At 38.8% G+C, this 17,034-nt stretch overlaps 1 protein-coding gene across 1 annotated transcript in view; it reads left to right on the top strand.

Moving 5' to 3' along the window:
* The window catches only part of IL1RAPL2 (interleukin 1 receptor accessory protein like 2), a 1,159,060-nt gene that overhangs the window by 1,115,877 nt on the left and 26,149 nt on the right, over nucleotides 1-17,034 (top strand). The window contains exon 9 of the mRNA XM_073227767.1: nucleotides 16,700-16,843. Within this exon, the coding sequence (XP_073083868.1) occupies nucleotides 16,700-16,843 (144 nt within the window). The remainder of the gene's footprint in view (nucleotides 1-16,699; nucleotides 16,844-17,034) is intronic.

Consider the following 17,034-nt stretch of genomic DNA (forward strand, 5'->3'; position numbering starts at 1 on the left):
TATAGGTTTTAAACTACTAACTAATTTGCACACACATATTAACATAATAGGAATACGGTGACATAAACAAAGCAAATCTATAATTACCAGCCATCTCCAGTAAAGCCAAGAAAACCATTTAGGCACCCTAGGCATTTGTGAAAATTTATCTATGATATGATGGATATTTTCCAACTGTACTTAAACCATCAGACAAATTAAAGCAGCCCATTTCTGGGATCTGTTCACATCCCATATGTTCTTTTAACCATAGATAGTCTATAGTCATGAGATTTTGGGGTGCTACAACTTGCACCCCTCCCAACTCCTGGTTGAGTTCCAACAGTACAGATCCAGTCAAATTCGTTGTCTCACTGTATGCACATGCCAGCCTAGACATCTCCCTCCTCCTTCTTATGGCAAGTCCAGGAGACAGTGGGCTGGATGCAGCCACAACCGCAGCATCGTCCGGATCCCTGTGGAGGCTTTTTGATGATCATCCCCCGGCACGAGTCCTCCAGAGAGTGCTGATGCCGGAAGCTCCTCCTCATATCGTATCTTAGTTCATTTTCTGGGTATCCAAGCTAGGCCTTGATCTTCTGCGTAGAAACAAACAGACCCTTTGCCCACACTTTGACATGCCCTCTATACCACTGTGCAGAACTCATTGGAGGTCAGCACACAGTAACTGCTTTTTTTTTTTTTTTTTTTTAATTAAGAGAAAGGAATATTATCAGAAAAGAGTACCTCCATAGCTGATCATCTGACACCCTTTAAGTGATCAACATTAAGGATATTTAAAGCATGCATTGATCTTTGATTTACCAATAGTTTTATCCTGTTAAGGAGTAATCCCCCTTTTCTTTCTTTCTTTCTTTTTTTTTTTTAAATTTTTAATCTACACTTACCTGAAGAATACTATGTTTACTATGCTCTCCCCTATATCAGGTCCCCCCTAACAACCACATTACGGTTACTGTCCATCAGCTTAGCAAAATGTGGTAGAGTCACTACTTGTCCTCTCTGTGTTGTGCAGCCCACCCTCCCCTTTCTCCCTCCCCCCCATGCATGCTAATCTTAATACCCCCCTTCTTCTTCCCCCCCCTTATCCCTCCCTGCCCACCCATTCTCCCCAGTTCCTTTCCCTTTGGTACCTGTTAGTCCATTTTTGGGTTCCGTAATTCTGCTGCTGTTTTGTTCCTTCAGTTTTTCCTTTGTTCCTATACTCCTCAGATGAGTGAAATCATTTGGTATTTCTCTTTCTCCGCTTGGCTTATTTCACTGAGCATAATACTCTCCAGCTCCATCCATGTTGCTGCAAATGGTTGGATTTTTCCACTTCTCATGGCTGAGTAGTATTCCATTGTGTATATGTACCACATCTTCTTTATCCATTCATCTACAGATGGACATTTAGGTTGCTTCCAATTCTTGGCTATTGTAAATAGTGCTGCGATAAACATAGGAGTGCATCTGTCTTTCTCAAACTTGATTGCTGCGTTCTTAGGGTAAATTCCTAGGAGTGGAATTCCTGGGTCAAATGGTAGGTCTGTTTTGAGCATTTTGATGCACCTCCATACTGCTTTCCACAATGGTTGAACTAATTTACATTCCCACCAGCAGTGTAGGAGGGTTCCCCTTTCTCCACAGCCTCGCCAACATTTGTTGTTGTTTGTCTTTTGGATGGCAGCTATCCTTACTGGTGTGAGGTGATACCTCATTGTAGTTTTAATTTGCATTTCTCTGATAATTAGCGATGTGGAGCATCTTTTCATGTGTCTCTTGGCCATCTGTATTTCTTTTTTGGAGAACTGTCTGTTCAGTTCCTCTGCCCATTTTTTAATTGGGTTATTTGTTTTTTGTTTGTTGAGGCGTGTGAGCTCTTTATATATTCTGGACGTCAAGCCTTTATCAGATCTGTCATTTTCAAATATATTCTCCCATACTGTAGGGTTCCTTTTTGTTCTATTGATGGTGTCTTTCGCTGTACAGAAGCTTTTCAGCTTAATGTAGTCCCACTTGCTCATTTTTGCTGTTGTTTTCCTTGCCCGGGGAGATATGTTCAAGAAGAGATCACTCATGTTTATGTCTAAGAGGTTTTTGCCTATGTTTTTTTCCAAGAGTTTAATGGTTTCGTGACTTACATTCAGGTCTTTGATCCATTTTGAGTTTACCTTTGTATATGGGGTTAGACAATGGTCCAGTTTCATTCTCCTACATGTAGCTGTCCAGTTTTGCCAGCACCATCTGTTGAAGAGACTGTCATTTTGCCATTGTATGTCCATGGCTCCTTTATCAAATATTAATTGACCATATATGTTTGGGTTAATTTCTGGGGTCTCTAATCTGTTCCAGTGGTCTGTGGCTCTGTTCTTGTGCCAGTACCAAATTGTCTTGATTACTATGGCTTTGTAGTAGAGCTTGAAGTTGGGGAGTGAGATCCCCCCTACTTTATTCTTCTTTTTCAGGATTGCTTTGGCTATTCGGGGTCTTTGGTGTTTCCATATGAATTTTTGAATTATTTGTTCCAATTCATTGAAGAATGTTGCTGGTAATTTGAGAGGGATTGCATCAAATTTGTATATTGCTTTCGGCAGGATGGCCATTTTGACGATATTAATTCTTCCTAGCCATGAGCATGGGATGAGTTTCCATTTATTAGTGTCCCCTTTAATTTCTCTTAAGAGTGACTTGTAGTTTTCAGAGTATAAGTCTTTCACTTCCTTGGTTAGGTTTATTCCTAGGTATTTTATTCTTTTTGATGCAATGGTGAATGGAATTGTTTTCCTGATTTCTCTTTCTATTGAATCGTTGTTAGTGTATAGGAAAGCTACAGATTTCTGTGTGTTGATTTTGTATCCTGCAACTTTGCTGTATTCCGATATCAGTTCTAGTAGTTTTGGAGTGGAGTCTTTAGGGTTTTTTATGTACAGTATCATATCATCTGCAAATAGTGACAGTTTAACTTCTTCTTTACCAATCTGGATTCCTTGTATTTCTTTGTTTTGTCTGATTGCCGTGGCTAGGACCTCCAGTACTATGTTAAATAACAGTGGGGAGAGTGGGCATCCCTGTCTGGTTCCCGATCTCAGTGGAAATGCTTTCAGCTTCTCGCTGTTCAGTATAATGCTGGCTGTGGGTTTATCATATATGGCCTTTATTATGTTGAGGTACTTGCCCTCTATTCCCATTTTGCTGAGAGTTTTTATCATGAATGGATGTTGAATTTTGTCAAATGCTTTTTCAGCATCTATGGAGATGATCATGTGGTTTTTGTCTTTCTTTTTGTTGATGTGGTGGATGATGTTGATGGATTTTCGAATGTTGTACCATCCTTGCATCCCTGGGATGAACCCCACTTGGTCATGGTGTATGATCCTTTTGATATACTGTTGAATTCTGTTTGCTAATATTTTATTGAGTATTTTTGCATCTACGTTCATCAGGGATATTGGTCTGTAATTTTCTTTTTTGGTGGGGTCTTTGCCTGGTTTTGGTATTAGGGTGATGTTGGCTTCATAGAATGAGTTTGGGAGTATTCCCTCTTCTTCTATTTTGTGGAACACTTTAAGGAGAATGGGTATTATGTCTTCTCTGTGTGTCTGATAAAATTCCGAGGTAAATCCGTCCGGCCCCGGGGTTTTGTTCTTGGGTAGTTTTTTGATTACTGTTTCAATTTCTTTGCTTGTAATTGGTTTGTTTAACTTTTGTGTTTCTTCCTTGGTCAGTCTTGGGAGGTTGTATTTTTCTAGGAAGTTGTCCATTTCTTCTAGGTTTTCCAGCTTGTTGGCATATAGGTTTTCATAGTAGTCTTTAATAATTCTTTGTATTTCTGTGGAGTCTGTCGTGATTTTTCCATTCTCATTTCTGATTATGTTGATTTGTGTTGACTCTCTTTTTCTCTTAATAAGTTGGGCTAGAGGCTTATCTATTTTGTTTATTTTCTCAAAGAACCAGCTCTTGGTTTCGTTGATTTTTGCTATTGTTTTATTCTTCTCAATTTTGTTTATTTCTTCTCTGATCTTTATTATGTCCCTCCTTCTGCTGACTTTAGGCCTCATTTGTTCTTCTTTTTCCAGTTTTAATAATTGTGATGTTAGACTATTCATTTGGGATTGTTCTTCCTTCTTCAAGTGTGCCTGGATTGCTATATACTTTCCTCTTAAGACTGCTTTCGCTGCATCCCACAGAAGTTGGGGCTTAGTGTTGTTGTTGTCATTTGTTTCTATATATTCCTTGATCTCTATTTTGATTTGTTCATTGATCCATTGATTATTTAGTAGCATGTTGTTAAGCCTCCATGTGTTTGTGAGCCTTTTTGTTTTCTTTGTAGAATTTATTTCTACTTTCATACCTTTGTGGTCTGAAAAATTGGTTGGTAGAATTTCAATATTGTGGAATTTACTGAGGCTCTTTTTGTGAGCTAGTATGTGGTCTATTCTGGAGAATGTTCCATGTGCACTTGAGAAGAATGTATATCCTGTTGCTTTTGGATGTAAAGTTCTATAGATGTCTATTAGGTCCATCTGTTCTAGTGTGTTGTTCAGTGCCTGTGTGTCTTTACTTATTTTCTGCCCGGTGGATCTATCCTTTGGGGTGAGTGGTGTGTTGAAGTCTCCTACAATGAATGCATTGCAGTCTATTTCCCTCTTTAGTTCTGTTAGTATTTGCTTCACATATGCTGGTGCTCCTGTATTGGGTGCATATATATTTAGAATGGTTATATCCTCTTGTTGGACTGAGCCCTTTATCATTATGTAGTGGCCTTCTTTATCTCTTGTTACTTTCTTTGTTTTGAAGTCTATTTTGTCTGATATTAGTACTGCAACCCCTGCTTTCTTCTCACTGTTGTTTGCCTGAAATATGTTTTTCCATCCCTTGACTTTTAGTCTATGCTTATCTTTGGGTTTAAGGTGAGTTTCTTGTAAGCAGCATATAGATGGGTCTTGCTTTTTTATCCATTCTATTACTCTATGTCTTTTGATTGGTGCATTAAGCCCATTTACATTTAGGGTGACTATTGAAAGATATGTACTTATTGCCATTGCAGGCTTTAGATTCGTGGTTACCAAAGGTTCAAGGTTAGCTTCTTTAGTATCTTACTGCCTAACTTAGCTCGCTTATTGAGCTGTTATATACACTGTCTGGAGAGTCTTTTCTTCTCTCCCTTCTTATTCCTCCTCCTCCATTCTTCATATGTTGTGTGTTTTGTTCTGTGCTCTTTTTAGGGGTGCTCCCATCTAGAGCAGTCCCTGTAGGATGCCCTGTAGAGGTGGTTTGTGGGAAGCAAATTCCCTCAGCTTTTGCTTGTCTGGGAATTGTTTGATCCCACCATCATATTTAAATGATAGTCGTGCTGGATACAGTATCCTTGGTTCAAGGCCCTTCTGTTTCATTGCATTAAGTATATCATGCCATTCTCTTCTGGCCTGTAGGGTTTCTGTTGAGAAGTCTGATGTTAGCCTGATTGGTTTTCCTTTATAGGTGACCTTTTTCTCTCTAGCTGCCTTTAAAACTCTTTCCTTGTCCTTGATCCTTGCCATTTTAATTATTATGTGTCTTGGTGTTGTCCTCCTTGGATCCTTTCTGTTGGGGGTTCTGTATAATTCCATGGTCTGTTCGATTATTTCCTCCCCCAGTTTGGGGAAGTTTTCAGCAATTATTTCTTCAAAGACACTTTCTATCCCTTTTCCTCTTTCTTCCTCTTCTGGTATCCCTATAATACGAATGTTTTTCCTTTTGTATTGGTCACATATTTCTCTTAGTGTTGTTTCATTCCTGGAGATCCTTTTATCTCTCTCTATGTCAGCTTCTATACGTTCCTGTTCTCTGGCTTCTATTCCTTCAATGGCCTCTTGCATCTTATCCATTCTGCTTATAAATCCTTCCAGGGATTGTTTCACTTCTGTGATCTCTTTCCTGACATCTGTGATCTCCTTCCGGACTTCATCCCACTGCTCTTGCATTTTTCTCTGCATCTCATCCCACTGCTCTTGCATTTTTCTCTGCATCTCATCCCATTGCTCTTGCATTTTTTTCTGCATCTCTGTCAGCATGTTCATGATTTTTATTTTGAATTCTTTTTCAGGAGGACTAGTTAGGTCTGTCTCCTTCTCAGGTGTTGTCTCTGTGATCTTTGTCTGCCTGTAGTTTTGCCTTTTCATGGTGATAGAGATAGTTTGCAGAGCTGGTACAAGTGACCGCTGGAAGAGCTTCCCTTCTTGTTGGTTTGTAGCCTTTTCCTGGGAGAATAGCGACCTCTAGTGGCTTGTGCTGGGCAGCTGTGCGCAGACAGGGCTTCTGCTTCCTGCCCAGTTGCTTTGGGGTTTATCTCCACTGTTGCTGTGGGCTTGGCCTGGCTGGGGCTGTTCCTCCAAAATGGTGGAGCCCCGTTGGAGGGGGAGCAGCCAGGAGACTATTTATCTCCGTAAGGGGCCTCTGTGCTCCCTGCTGCCCAGGGGGTTAGAGTGCCCAGAGATCCCCAGATTCCCTGCTTCTGGTCTAAGTGACCTGTCCTGCCCCTTTAAGATTTCCAAAAAGCACCCCTTCACAAGGCGCTGGGTTCTTGCAGGTGTGGATGTGGTCTGGATGTTGTCCTGTGTCCTGTGGTCTCTATTTTAGGAAGATTTTTCTTTGTTATATTTTCATAGCTCTATGTGTTTTTGGGAGGAGATTTCCACTGCTCTACTCACGCCGCCATCTTGGCTCCCCCCATCCTCATTTCTGAATTTATTCACTCTCAGCTAGAGTTGGTTCACTTGTCTGGAGTCTCAATTCCTTTCTTTTGCAGCTGTTGCCTAGAACATCTTCCAGTGGGATGGGTGGAGCTCCCTCCAAGCCCTCTGAAATTGGATTAATCCAAACCCATTTTTCTCACTGCTATGGATTTCTTCGTTCCTCCCGCGCCTTCCTACTCTTGAAGATCCCGCGGCTGGTATTCCGGCGGGGTCCGCAGGACTAAAAAATCACCTTTTAAAAATGCAGCTTCTATAGGATTTTGACCTGAGCAACTGGAGGGATGGAGAGTGCAGGATTGCTATAACAACAACATACCTATAGACTATTAATACAATTTGAGAAAAAGCAAAGTCATTATATGACAGCTTAAAGCAAATGGAAGGTGAAGGATCTAAAGCTGGAGAATTTAATGCCAGCAAAGGATAGTTTGATAATTTTAGCAAGAGGTTCGGCTTAAAAAATATCAAGATAACAGGAGAAGCAGCTTCTGCCAACCAAGAGGCAGCAGATGAGTTCCTATTAAGAAAATTATTGAACAGGAAGAATATCTGCCTGTATGGGTTTTTTATTTTTTTTGAGAGGGCATCTCTCATATTTATTGATCAAATGGTTGTTAACAACAATAAAATTCAGTATAGGGGGGTCAATGCTCAATGTACAATCATTAATCCATCTCAAGTCTAATTCTCGTCAGTCTCCAATCTTCTGAAGCATAACGAACAAGTTCTTACATGGTGAACGAATTCTTACATAGTGAATAAATTTTTACATGGTGAACAGTACAAGGGCATTCATCACAGAAACTTTCGGTTTTGATCATGCATTATGACCTATAAACAATCAGGTCAAATATGAATATTCATTTGATTTTTGTACTTGATTTATATGTTGATCCCACATTTCTCCCTTTATTATTATTATTATTTTTATTTTTAATAAAATGCTGAAGTGGTAGGTCGATGCAAGATAAAGGTAGAAAACATAGTTTAGTGCTGTAAGAGGGCAAATGTAGATGATCAGATGATCAGGTGTGTGCCTATGGACTAAGTATTAATCCAGGCTAGACAAGGGCAGCAAAACATCCACGGATGCAGAAGATTTCTCTCAAAGCGGGGGGGGGGGGGGTGAGATTCTGAGCCTCACCTCTGTTGATCCCCAAATTCTCACCTGATGGCCCCCCTGCGACTGTGCCTGTCTTAGGTTGTTCCTCCCTTGAGGAATCTTACCCGTCTCTGGCTAACCAGTCATCTTCCGGGGCCATACAGGGAAATGTAAAGTTGGTAAGTGAGAGAGAAGCCATATTGTTTGCAAAGGTTAGCTTTTTACTTCTTTGCAGATTTATGCCCTGTGGCTTCTATGCCCAGCACTTGTCTCGAGGTATCTTTACCACCTGGAGGAATTATGATACTCGGTAAATTCGATATGAGGCACGAATTCTATTTAAGGGTTGTAATTAGGAAGGAAGAAGAAAAGCTATAGATGTAGCATATGAAGGAAACATGGGAGGATTGATTATTTCTTTGACATATCTTCTTGTAGAGTACCTTAAGTATGTATAGGTTTTAAACTACTAACTAATTTGCACACACATATTAACATAATAGGAATACAGTGACATAAACAAAGCAAATCTATAATTACCATCCATCTCCAGTGAAGCCAAGAAAACCATTTAGGCACCCTAGACATTTGTGAAAATTTGTCTATGATATGATGGATATTGTCCAACTGTACTTGAACAGTCTGAGAGAAGTCAGACAAATTAAAGCAGCCCATTTCTGGGATCTGTTCACATCCCATATGTTCTTTTAACCGTAGATAGTCTATAGTCATAAGATTTTGGAGTGCTACAACTTGCACCCCTCCCAACTCCTGGTTGAGTTCCAACAGTACAGATCCGGTCAAATTCGTTGTCTCACTGTATGCACATGCCAGCCTAGACATCTCCCTCCTCATTCCTATGGCAAGTCCAGGAGACGGTGGGCTGGATGCAGCCACAACCGCAGCATCGCCCGGATCCCTGTGGAGGCTTTTTGATGATCATCCCCCGGCACGAGTCCTCCAGAGAGTGCTGATGCCGGAAGCTCCTCCTCATATCGTATCTTAGTTCATTTTCTGGGTAGCCAAGCTAGGCCTTGATCTTCTGCATAGAAACAAACAGACCCTTTGCCCACACTTTGACATGCCCTCTATACCACTGTGCAGAACTCATTGGAGGTCAGCACACAGTAACTGCTTTTTTTTTTCTTTATTAAGAGAAAGGAATATTATCAGAAAAGAGTACCTCCATAGCTGATCATCTGACACCCTTTAAGTGATCAACATTAAGGATATTTAAAGCATGCGTTGATCTTTGATTTACCAATAGTTTTCTCCTATCAAGGAGTAATCCCCCTTTTCTTTCTTTCTTTCTTTTTTTTTTTTTAATTTTTAATCTACACTTACATGAAGAATACTATGTTTACTATGCTCTCCCCTATATCAGGTCCCCCCTAACAACCACATTATGGTTACTGTCCATCAGCTTAGCAAAATGTTGTAGAGTCACTACTGTATGGGTTTTTAATGTAGATGAAGGTGCCCTGTTTTGCAAAAAAAATTTTAAAAAGACCACAAAGGACATTTATTAGTAAGGAAGAGATGCAAGCACCAGGATTTATGGTAGGAAAGGATACGCTAACTCCACTGTTTTGTGCAAATACAGTCAGGTTTATGATCAGGACTGCCCTTAACTATAAAGGTGCTGACCTGACCCCAACCCTCAAAGGTAAAAGACAAACACCAACTGCCAGTCTTCTGGTTGTTCAAAAATAAGGCCTGGACAATGAGAACTCTTTCTCTGAGTTGATTCAATTGATGCTTTGTCCCTGATTTCAGGAAGTACCTTTACAGTAAGGGCCTGTCTTTTAAAGTTCTTTTGGTAATTGGACCATGCCCCTGACCACCTGGAACCCCATGAGTTCAAAACTAAAGCCATTGAAGTGGTGTACTTGTCCCCAAACAGAATGTCTCTAATTCAGCCTGTAACTCAGGGAGGCAAAAGGGCCTTTAAACCTCATTACACATGATACTCCAGGAAAAATATTGTCAGTGCTTTTCAAGAGAACCCTGATAGAACATTAAAGTCTGCAATGATTGCACCCTTGAAGATGCCATCATTGTTATAGAAAAAGCCATCAAGCCCAAAACAGTAAATTTCTGCTGGAAAAAACTGTGTCCAGATGTTGTACATGACTTCACAGGATTTAGGACAGAGCCAGCCAAGGAAATCATGAAAGAGACTGTGGATGTGGCAAAAAAAAAAAAAAAAAAAGGTGGGGGTGTATGTGGGTTTAAGGGTCTCAAGATAAGAATCTTGGAAAAATTCAAGAATTAACAGACAGTACCCTAGAGGAATTCACAGAAGACAACTTGATGGAGACGAGTGTTTCTGAACCAGTGTCAAATGTTGAGGAAGAAGATATAGAGGAAGCAGTGCCAGAGAACAAATTGTATTTAGACTATCTGCCAGAAAGGTTCAGATAATTTAAGACTGCTTTTGACTTCTTTTACGATATGGACCTTTCTATGCTGTGGTCAGTGAAACTAAAGCGAATGGTGAAAGAAGGACTGGTGTCATATAGAAACATTTTTAGTTTCTATAAAGCAAAAAAGTCAGACAGAAATTACAATGTATTTCTCTAAAGTTACCCTGAGTGTGCATGCTTCTCCTGCCTCCCCTTGCATCTTCTCAGCCTCTTCCACCTTTGCCACCTCAGACCCAGCAAAACCGATCTCTCCTCTTCCTCCTCCTCCTCAGCCTACTCAGTGCGAAGATGACAAGGCTGGAGACCTGTATGATGATCCACTTCCACTTTATGAATAGGAAATGATCATCATGCCCTACAGTCAATAAACTTATTTGTGGTGTATGTGTGTGAGCGTCTTCATGTGAAAATCTAATCACTGTATGGCAAGGACCATATGAGAGGTTTTTGTGTCATCATCATCATCAGCTAAGTAATCACCTTGTAGAACACCATGTGCAAGACTTGTATGGCAGTGGATAGTCTATCCTGACATAGGCATAAGGTGAGTGATATTTAATATAAAATTCATAATGTGTTAGTTTTCTTACTATTTTATAACTCTACTTTCATAGAATTACATTACTGTTCAGAATGCTTCTCTCTTTATTGGGGAAACTGAGTATCAGCCTATCAGCACATGTGATTTTTAAGACATGTAACAATGTTTCTAATACTGCAGTACTGTATGCCATAAAAATTTTGTGATTCATTCATCGGTGTAGAAGCTAGGCTACCATGAAGCAATGGTATCGGTTACACTAGGCTACCATGGAGCAGTCATATTGCTGTGTCTTTATTATCAGTGCATCAGTCATTATACTTCTAAATAAATATGAATTTCTTGGTCACATTACCCTTTCATTTTTGATCTCTAGTGTTAGCAATACATATACCATGACAGTGTTTTGTATCATATAAGACACTGTTTATGTTGGTACTGACAGATGATTCACCCAGTAAACAGACAATGTAAGTTTAGTATATCAATAAATATAGTACAGTAGTATAAATGTATTATCTCTTCCTTACGATTTTCCTAATAACATTTTCTTTTCTCTAGCTTACTTTATTATAAGAATACTGTATATTATATATTTAACACACAAAATATATGCTAACCAACTATTTATGTTATCACTAAGGCTTCCAGTCAACAGTAGGCCATTAGAAGTTAAATTTTGGGGGAATCAAAGTTATATGGCATATTTTCAACTGTATGGGAGGTAACTACTCCTAACCCCAACAATGTTCAATGGTCAACTACCTATGCCATATTTTCTTGATCCATTCATCATCCACTAATAGACTGCCCATCACCTATTTTTCCTCTCACTTGCTCTGTTTACATGTTTGCTTCTTGTCTTTTCACCACAACTAGAATGCAAACCCCATGTGAACAATGGACTTTTCTGTCTTATTTACTGCTGTATCCCTAGTCCGTAGAACATAGTAAGTGCTCAAAATTTTTGCTGGGCAAAAATGCTCCTTCTAGAGGTTCCAGTGCAATAGGGTGGGGATGGTTATGAGGGATTGGTAAAGAGAGGATTCTCTGTAATCTTGTCTTGACTATGTCTGCCATGGGTTATCTAAGTGCATTTCTGTTTTCAAAAACATTCACTTTCCAAATTGGGGGTTGAAAACTCAAAACCTCAGGGACCAGGCATATATTGAAATTTTTAAAAAGGAGGACTAGATATTTGAAAAAATAAAATAAAAAATGGGCTAGATAAAACATGCCTTGCTTTAAAGGAGCAATTACTACTCTTCTAGATTATTGCCATACTTGCTGGAATGTGAACCCAGGGATGTGAGAACTTCAGAGTTTTCAAGTGTAGTTGGAAGACTAGATACGGTTTTTAAATTTTAGTTTCACTTATTTTAAACACTATACAGACCAAGAAAACCTTTTTTTTTTTTTTTGGCCCACAGTATACCAGTGTGCACTCTCTGTCTGGCGTAGCAGTTAAATTTGTTCACTGTGCTTTGCAGTTCATCTTCTCTTACTCCATTTTCTTTAGGAGCTCTTACAATATGGTGGAGCTCCAGAAAAGAACAAGAAGCCCTGTGGTCTTGCTCCAGCTTTCTTAATCGCACTGAGCTCTGGCTTGTCTTGCAGAACTTCAGATATTTCCTTTGGAGCTGAACCTTCCATGCCTCATCACATCATAGCCTGACCTCAGTAACTGCAGTGTTTCCACCTGGAATATTAGCATAGTCTGTTTTAGAAAACAGTAACTTCCTCATGAGCTGTAAGTCAAACATTGAAAATACTTATGGCATAAAACATTTGATTAATTCTTTCATAAACTGACAAGGCCTTTCGTAAGATGAAAACATATGTCTAATATACACAATTAACAGGGTCAGGCTTTCTCAAAGCAAGACATCCTTACCTATGCATCTTCTACCTGCATCTACCACTTCCTCACTCTCTGATGGACTATTGCCAGTAAGTACAACTAACATTTCAGTAAGAAGTACATTCCAATTTTATTTTCTTTTGGTGAACCAAGACTCTGAACTGATGCTAAAGAAACTCTCATAATTGTTTCTTCTCTACGCATACTCCCTTTTCCACAAACAAAAGCGTATCAATCAATCAATTTCTCCCTCTCTCTCTCTCTCCTTCTCTGTCTCTGTCATCATTCCCAGTGCTACTATCCCACTCTGAACCTCCAACTTGTATAGGAAAACTTCAGGTGTGATCTACTAATTGGCTTTCCAACTTACTAACAAGCTCAGAACATTTCCAGCCTTTCTTCTCTCCACTCCTTTGGCTCCAGCTGCTATTTGTCACATTTTGTGATGTCTGATCTTTGTGTTCAAAGTGAATAAATCATTGGATTCAACCTAAGAAGGTTAAGAAGAATTACACTTGTACTTTGAGTACCTAGGAAAAGTTACAATCCCATAAATATTTGCTGTTCTGGCTATAACTGTCCTTGGGAAGTGTATACAAGACACAGTTCAAATAAAATGATTTTTACCTTCTCGGTTGGAAAATGTCCCTAGAAGTATAGATCCTGCTGAGATGGAATATGACAGTTGAAAACAGAAGACAAAAGAAAAGCCAGGTGTCATATGGGTGATGGCAATTCTGCCCTCTGATTATAGGATACATGTTTCCCTTTTAATGTGACTGCCAGGGCTGAATCAAAGAATACTGGTTGAGTCTCAGGGACTAGGCCCACAGTTTTCAGCATAAACAGCCATCTTTAGGTAATATCTTTGAAAGGTATTTTTATAAAAACCACAAAGGTACTTTTCACACCACAGTTTTCTTCCTTAAATTTACTCCAGACCACTAGTCCCTTCTTGGAGTTACCAAAGGGGAGGGGTGCGGGAGGGAGGGATAAGGGGATTGTGGGGTATCATGATTAGTACACATGGTGTGTGGGATGTCTTGGGGAAGACAGGGTAGCACAGAAAAGACAAGTAGTGACTCTGTGGCATCTTACTACACTGATGGACAGTGACTGCAATGGGGCATGGGGGAACTTGATAATAAGGGTGAATGTAATAATCACATTGTTTTTCTTGTGAAACTATTACAAGAGTGTATATCGATACGTTAATAAAAAATTTACTGCAGAAAAATTGGGTCTTCTACTTGGGAGCACAAATTGTTCCTGCTGCTGATGTTTTCCGTCCACCTAATAGCAACTCTACTCTGTAAATTACATGGAAATTACTGAAAAAATTACTGTTAAGTGTCTTTGAAAACAGTTGAAACCTGTTCTGACCAAAGAAAGAGACACAGAGACAGAGAGTCCAAGAAATGTACAAGATGAAATGAACATTTTACAACAGAAAAACACATGTTGAATCAAGTCAATCAATACTCTAAGATCAAAGAGAAGTCAGTTTGCAAAGTAACAAAAAAAATCATATTGCTCTGTCAATTTAACACTAGCTGTGAAGAGTGCATAGCTGAGGTAAGATGTGAGAAAATAAGTATAGATTGTGATAATGCAGCCCCACAGAGGTCTCTAAATAAACCTGTCTTATCACCCACAGAGGCAGGCAGTGATTCCTGGGGAGCCACTTTCTCTATAGAGGTCAGGAAGTAGAGCTAATGTGTGGTAGGATTTTTTTTATCTGAAATTTTGTGGCTTTATTTTCAAAATGACCACCTCTTGCAGCAGGCAGGACACAGATTCCAATTTCCTATCCCTATTCATTATATGTTCCCTCATAATGTTTCTTATTAACATATTTTGTATCTCACAGCCAGCTCCACTCCTTTTCTTTATCCGTCATCCCTGCTCTCTCCTTACTCAAAAAGATTGGTCTTTATTTGTGTTTCTTGCATTTCCACTCAGTGACTCTCCTGATTGGCCTTGCTGTCTCTGGCTACTACCATCATCTCTTCTCTTACTCCACCTCCTTTCTCAAACCAAATTCCCTCCCTTCCCAGGAAACATAAAGCTTTTCTTCATATGCTGAACTCTCAGGAGTCCCTCCTTCCTCCCTATACAGCTATAGGATTCTGTAGTACCCTCCATGGAAGTCCTTGAGATGTGGTCTGTCATTTCATTCTGCCTGCTGAACTGTAGTTTAGCTTCTTTCCTTGGAATTGAAAGGGCAGAAAAAGCTAAATTCACTGTAAGTCACATGTTCTTGAGAAATAACAGTTCTATGAAGAACAGGGTAAAGGCTTTTCATTGTCATTTTCCAGGCTAGAGCTTATATATCTGTGGTGTAATAAAAAGAGCCTTGAATTTGAAGTTAGGATATCTGGGCTCAAGTCCCATCTTGGCCACTTCTTAGATGTATGATCTTGGTAGGTGAATTAAACTACTGAGTCTCAGATTCTTTGTTTATAAATTTGGACCAACAATTTTTTTCTCTAAAAGATTACTTAGAGAATAGATAGTAGACTGGTTGAAATTTTTATCTATAATATATATTACTTGTAGTATATATTACATATGTTTATTTTTTTCTTAATGTTAATCTTACATTGTTACATTGTAACATTTAATTGCATTTAATTAAGATTACATTTAACCTTAATTGTTACATTGAACCTAACTAATTTCTCTTAAGCAATAAGCCTATAAAGAGACAAGGTACATTCCCAGGAAAAAGTTGACAATCTGGTTGTCAAGAGACCTTCAGGAGTGGCAGTCTGACAGAAATTTGATTTTGACAGTGCCCCAGAATTGATCCATCCAGGTAGGCTGATTGATGCCAACCAAACTCATAAGCAGTTGATGTACAAACTAGAATGCAACTTCCTTTGTCAGATTCTAGTCACATGGTGAACTGAATTAGTAAATAAAAAAATCACCTAGTAAATATGGAATTAGATAAAGGGAGGTTAGCTAAAGTTTTAGGAAAATTTTATCTATGTTATGTTAAGAACATTGAATTTTCTGTCCCACAATGGAAAATATGTATCTGGTCTGATGTCATTCAAATTCAGTATTTCTCCTTTGGACATTGCTGAATTTATACTCTAAACTCTCTTCTGACTTCTTATGTCTATGTAATGATAATGAAATGTAATGATACTATCCCCTCTTCTGAATATACCCTAGATTTGTTAATATCACTAACTGAGCTACAGGCAGGTCACTATTCCCTTGCCTAAGATACATTATGCCTTCTTCCATTTTGTGCTGATTTAATTGTTCCAACTCTCAGAGTTCTAGGGGTATCCCACTGGAGCAGCCTAAGGCTGCTATCAGGTAGATGTTGGCTGAATAGGCCAAGTTATTAGCCTGGGTTTCTCATTCTCTTATTCTCTTTCAGCCCCACTGGGAATATTATATCACATACATATTATAGTCATTTATTCAAATAAGTAGGGGAAATGATAAGCTAATGTCCCCAGGTTATCTTCTATTAAATTACGTTCTACTAAGGTTAAATGAAACAGTTAAATCCTGCAAGATCATTAGATTTTATTTGATTCTGAGAATTATTTTATGATGTTCTGTAGAAGAATAGAGCCTGTCACTTGAGAAGTACTACATGGTAATTTTGCTAAGCCAAATATTAAATACTAGATGGCAATCTTGCTAAGCCAAGAAGGTAATTAAATAGAAACAACAAAATATTGTCCCTGGACCCAAAAAATGGTAGCTCTCTTAGTTCCTTGAAAAATACGTAAAACAAAAGTATATATGTTAGATCTAGATGTGTTCAAAACAAATTGAAGGTGACTATTACTTTTCAGATAGACATAATTTTCAATAATAAAATTACTCAAATCTTCAGAAGAGAGTTATTATACAAAAACTTTATTTACACAAATGTATCAAGATCAAAGCTACTTAACTGCTTCAAGTAAGAATCTCCTGGAATGGAAAGCAGAATAGATTGTACATTTTGCAGACTAGAAATATGGGAAGATCTCAGATCTTGCTGATTTAATTACCTTTTCCTGTTTATTCCATTTCTTCCAGATTTAATCTACAAAATTGAGCTTGCAGGAGGCCTGGGGGCAATCTTCCTCCTCCTTGTACTGTCCCTGGTCATCTACAAGTGCTACAACATTGAATTAATGCTCCTCTACCGACAGCATTTTGGAGGTGATGAAACTACTGATGGTAAGCTGTCTCCTATTGTTCAAATTCAGTTAAAAGGCATTTGTGACATGTAAGAAAATTCCCTTATTTTTAGGAGATAAGTGATGAAATATTTATAGAGTTAATGCAACTTACCCTCAGATGATTCAGAGAAATATTTTCAAGAGAGCAAAGGAGAAAATATTAAAAATAGGTGAATCTGGGTAAAGGAC

The sequence above is a fragment of the Manis javanica genome, chromosome X (assembly GCF_040802235.1).
Source record: "Manis javanica isolate MJ-LG chromosome X, MJ_LKY, whole genome shotgun sequence".
Lineage (NCBI taxonomy): Eukaryota > Metazoa > Chordata > Mammalia > Pholidota > Manidae > Manis > Manis javanica.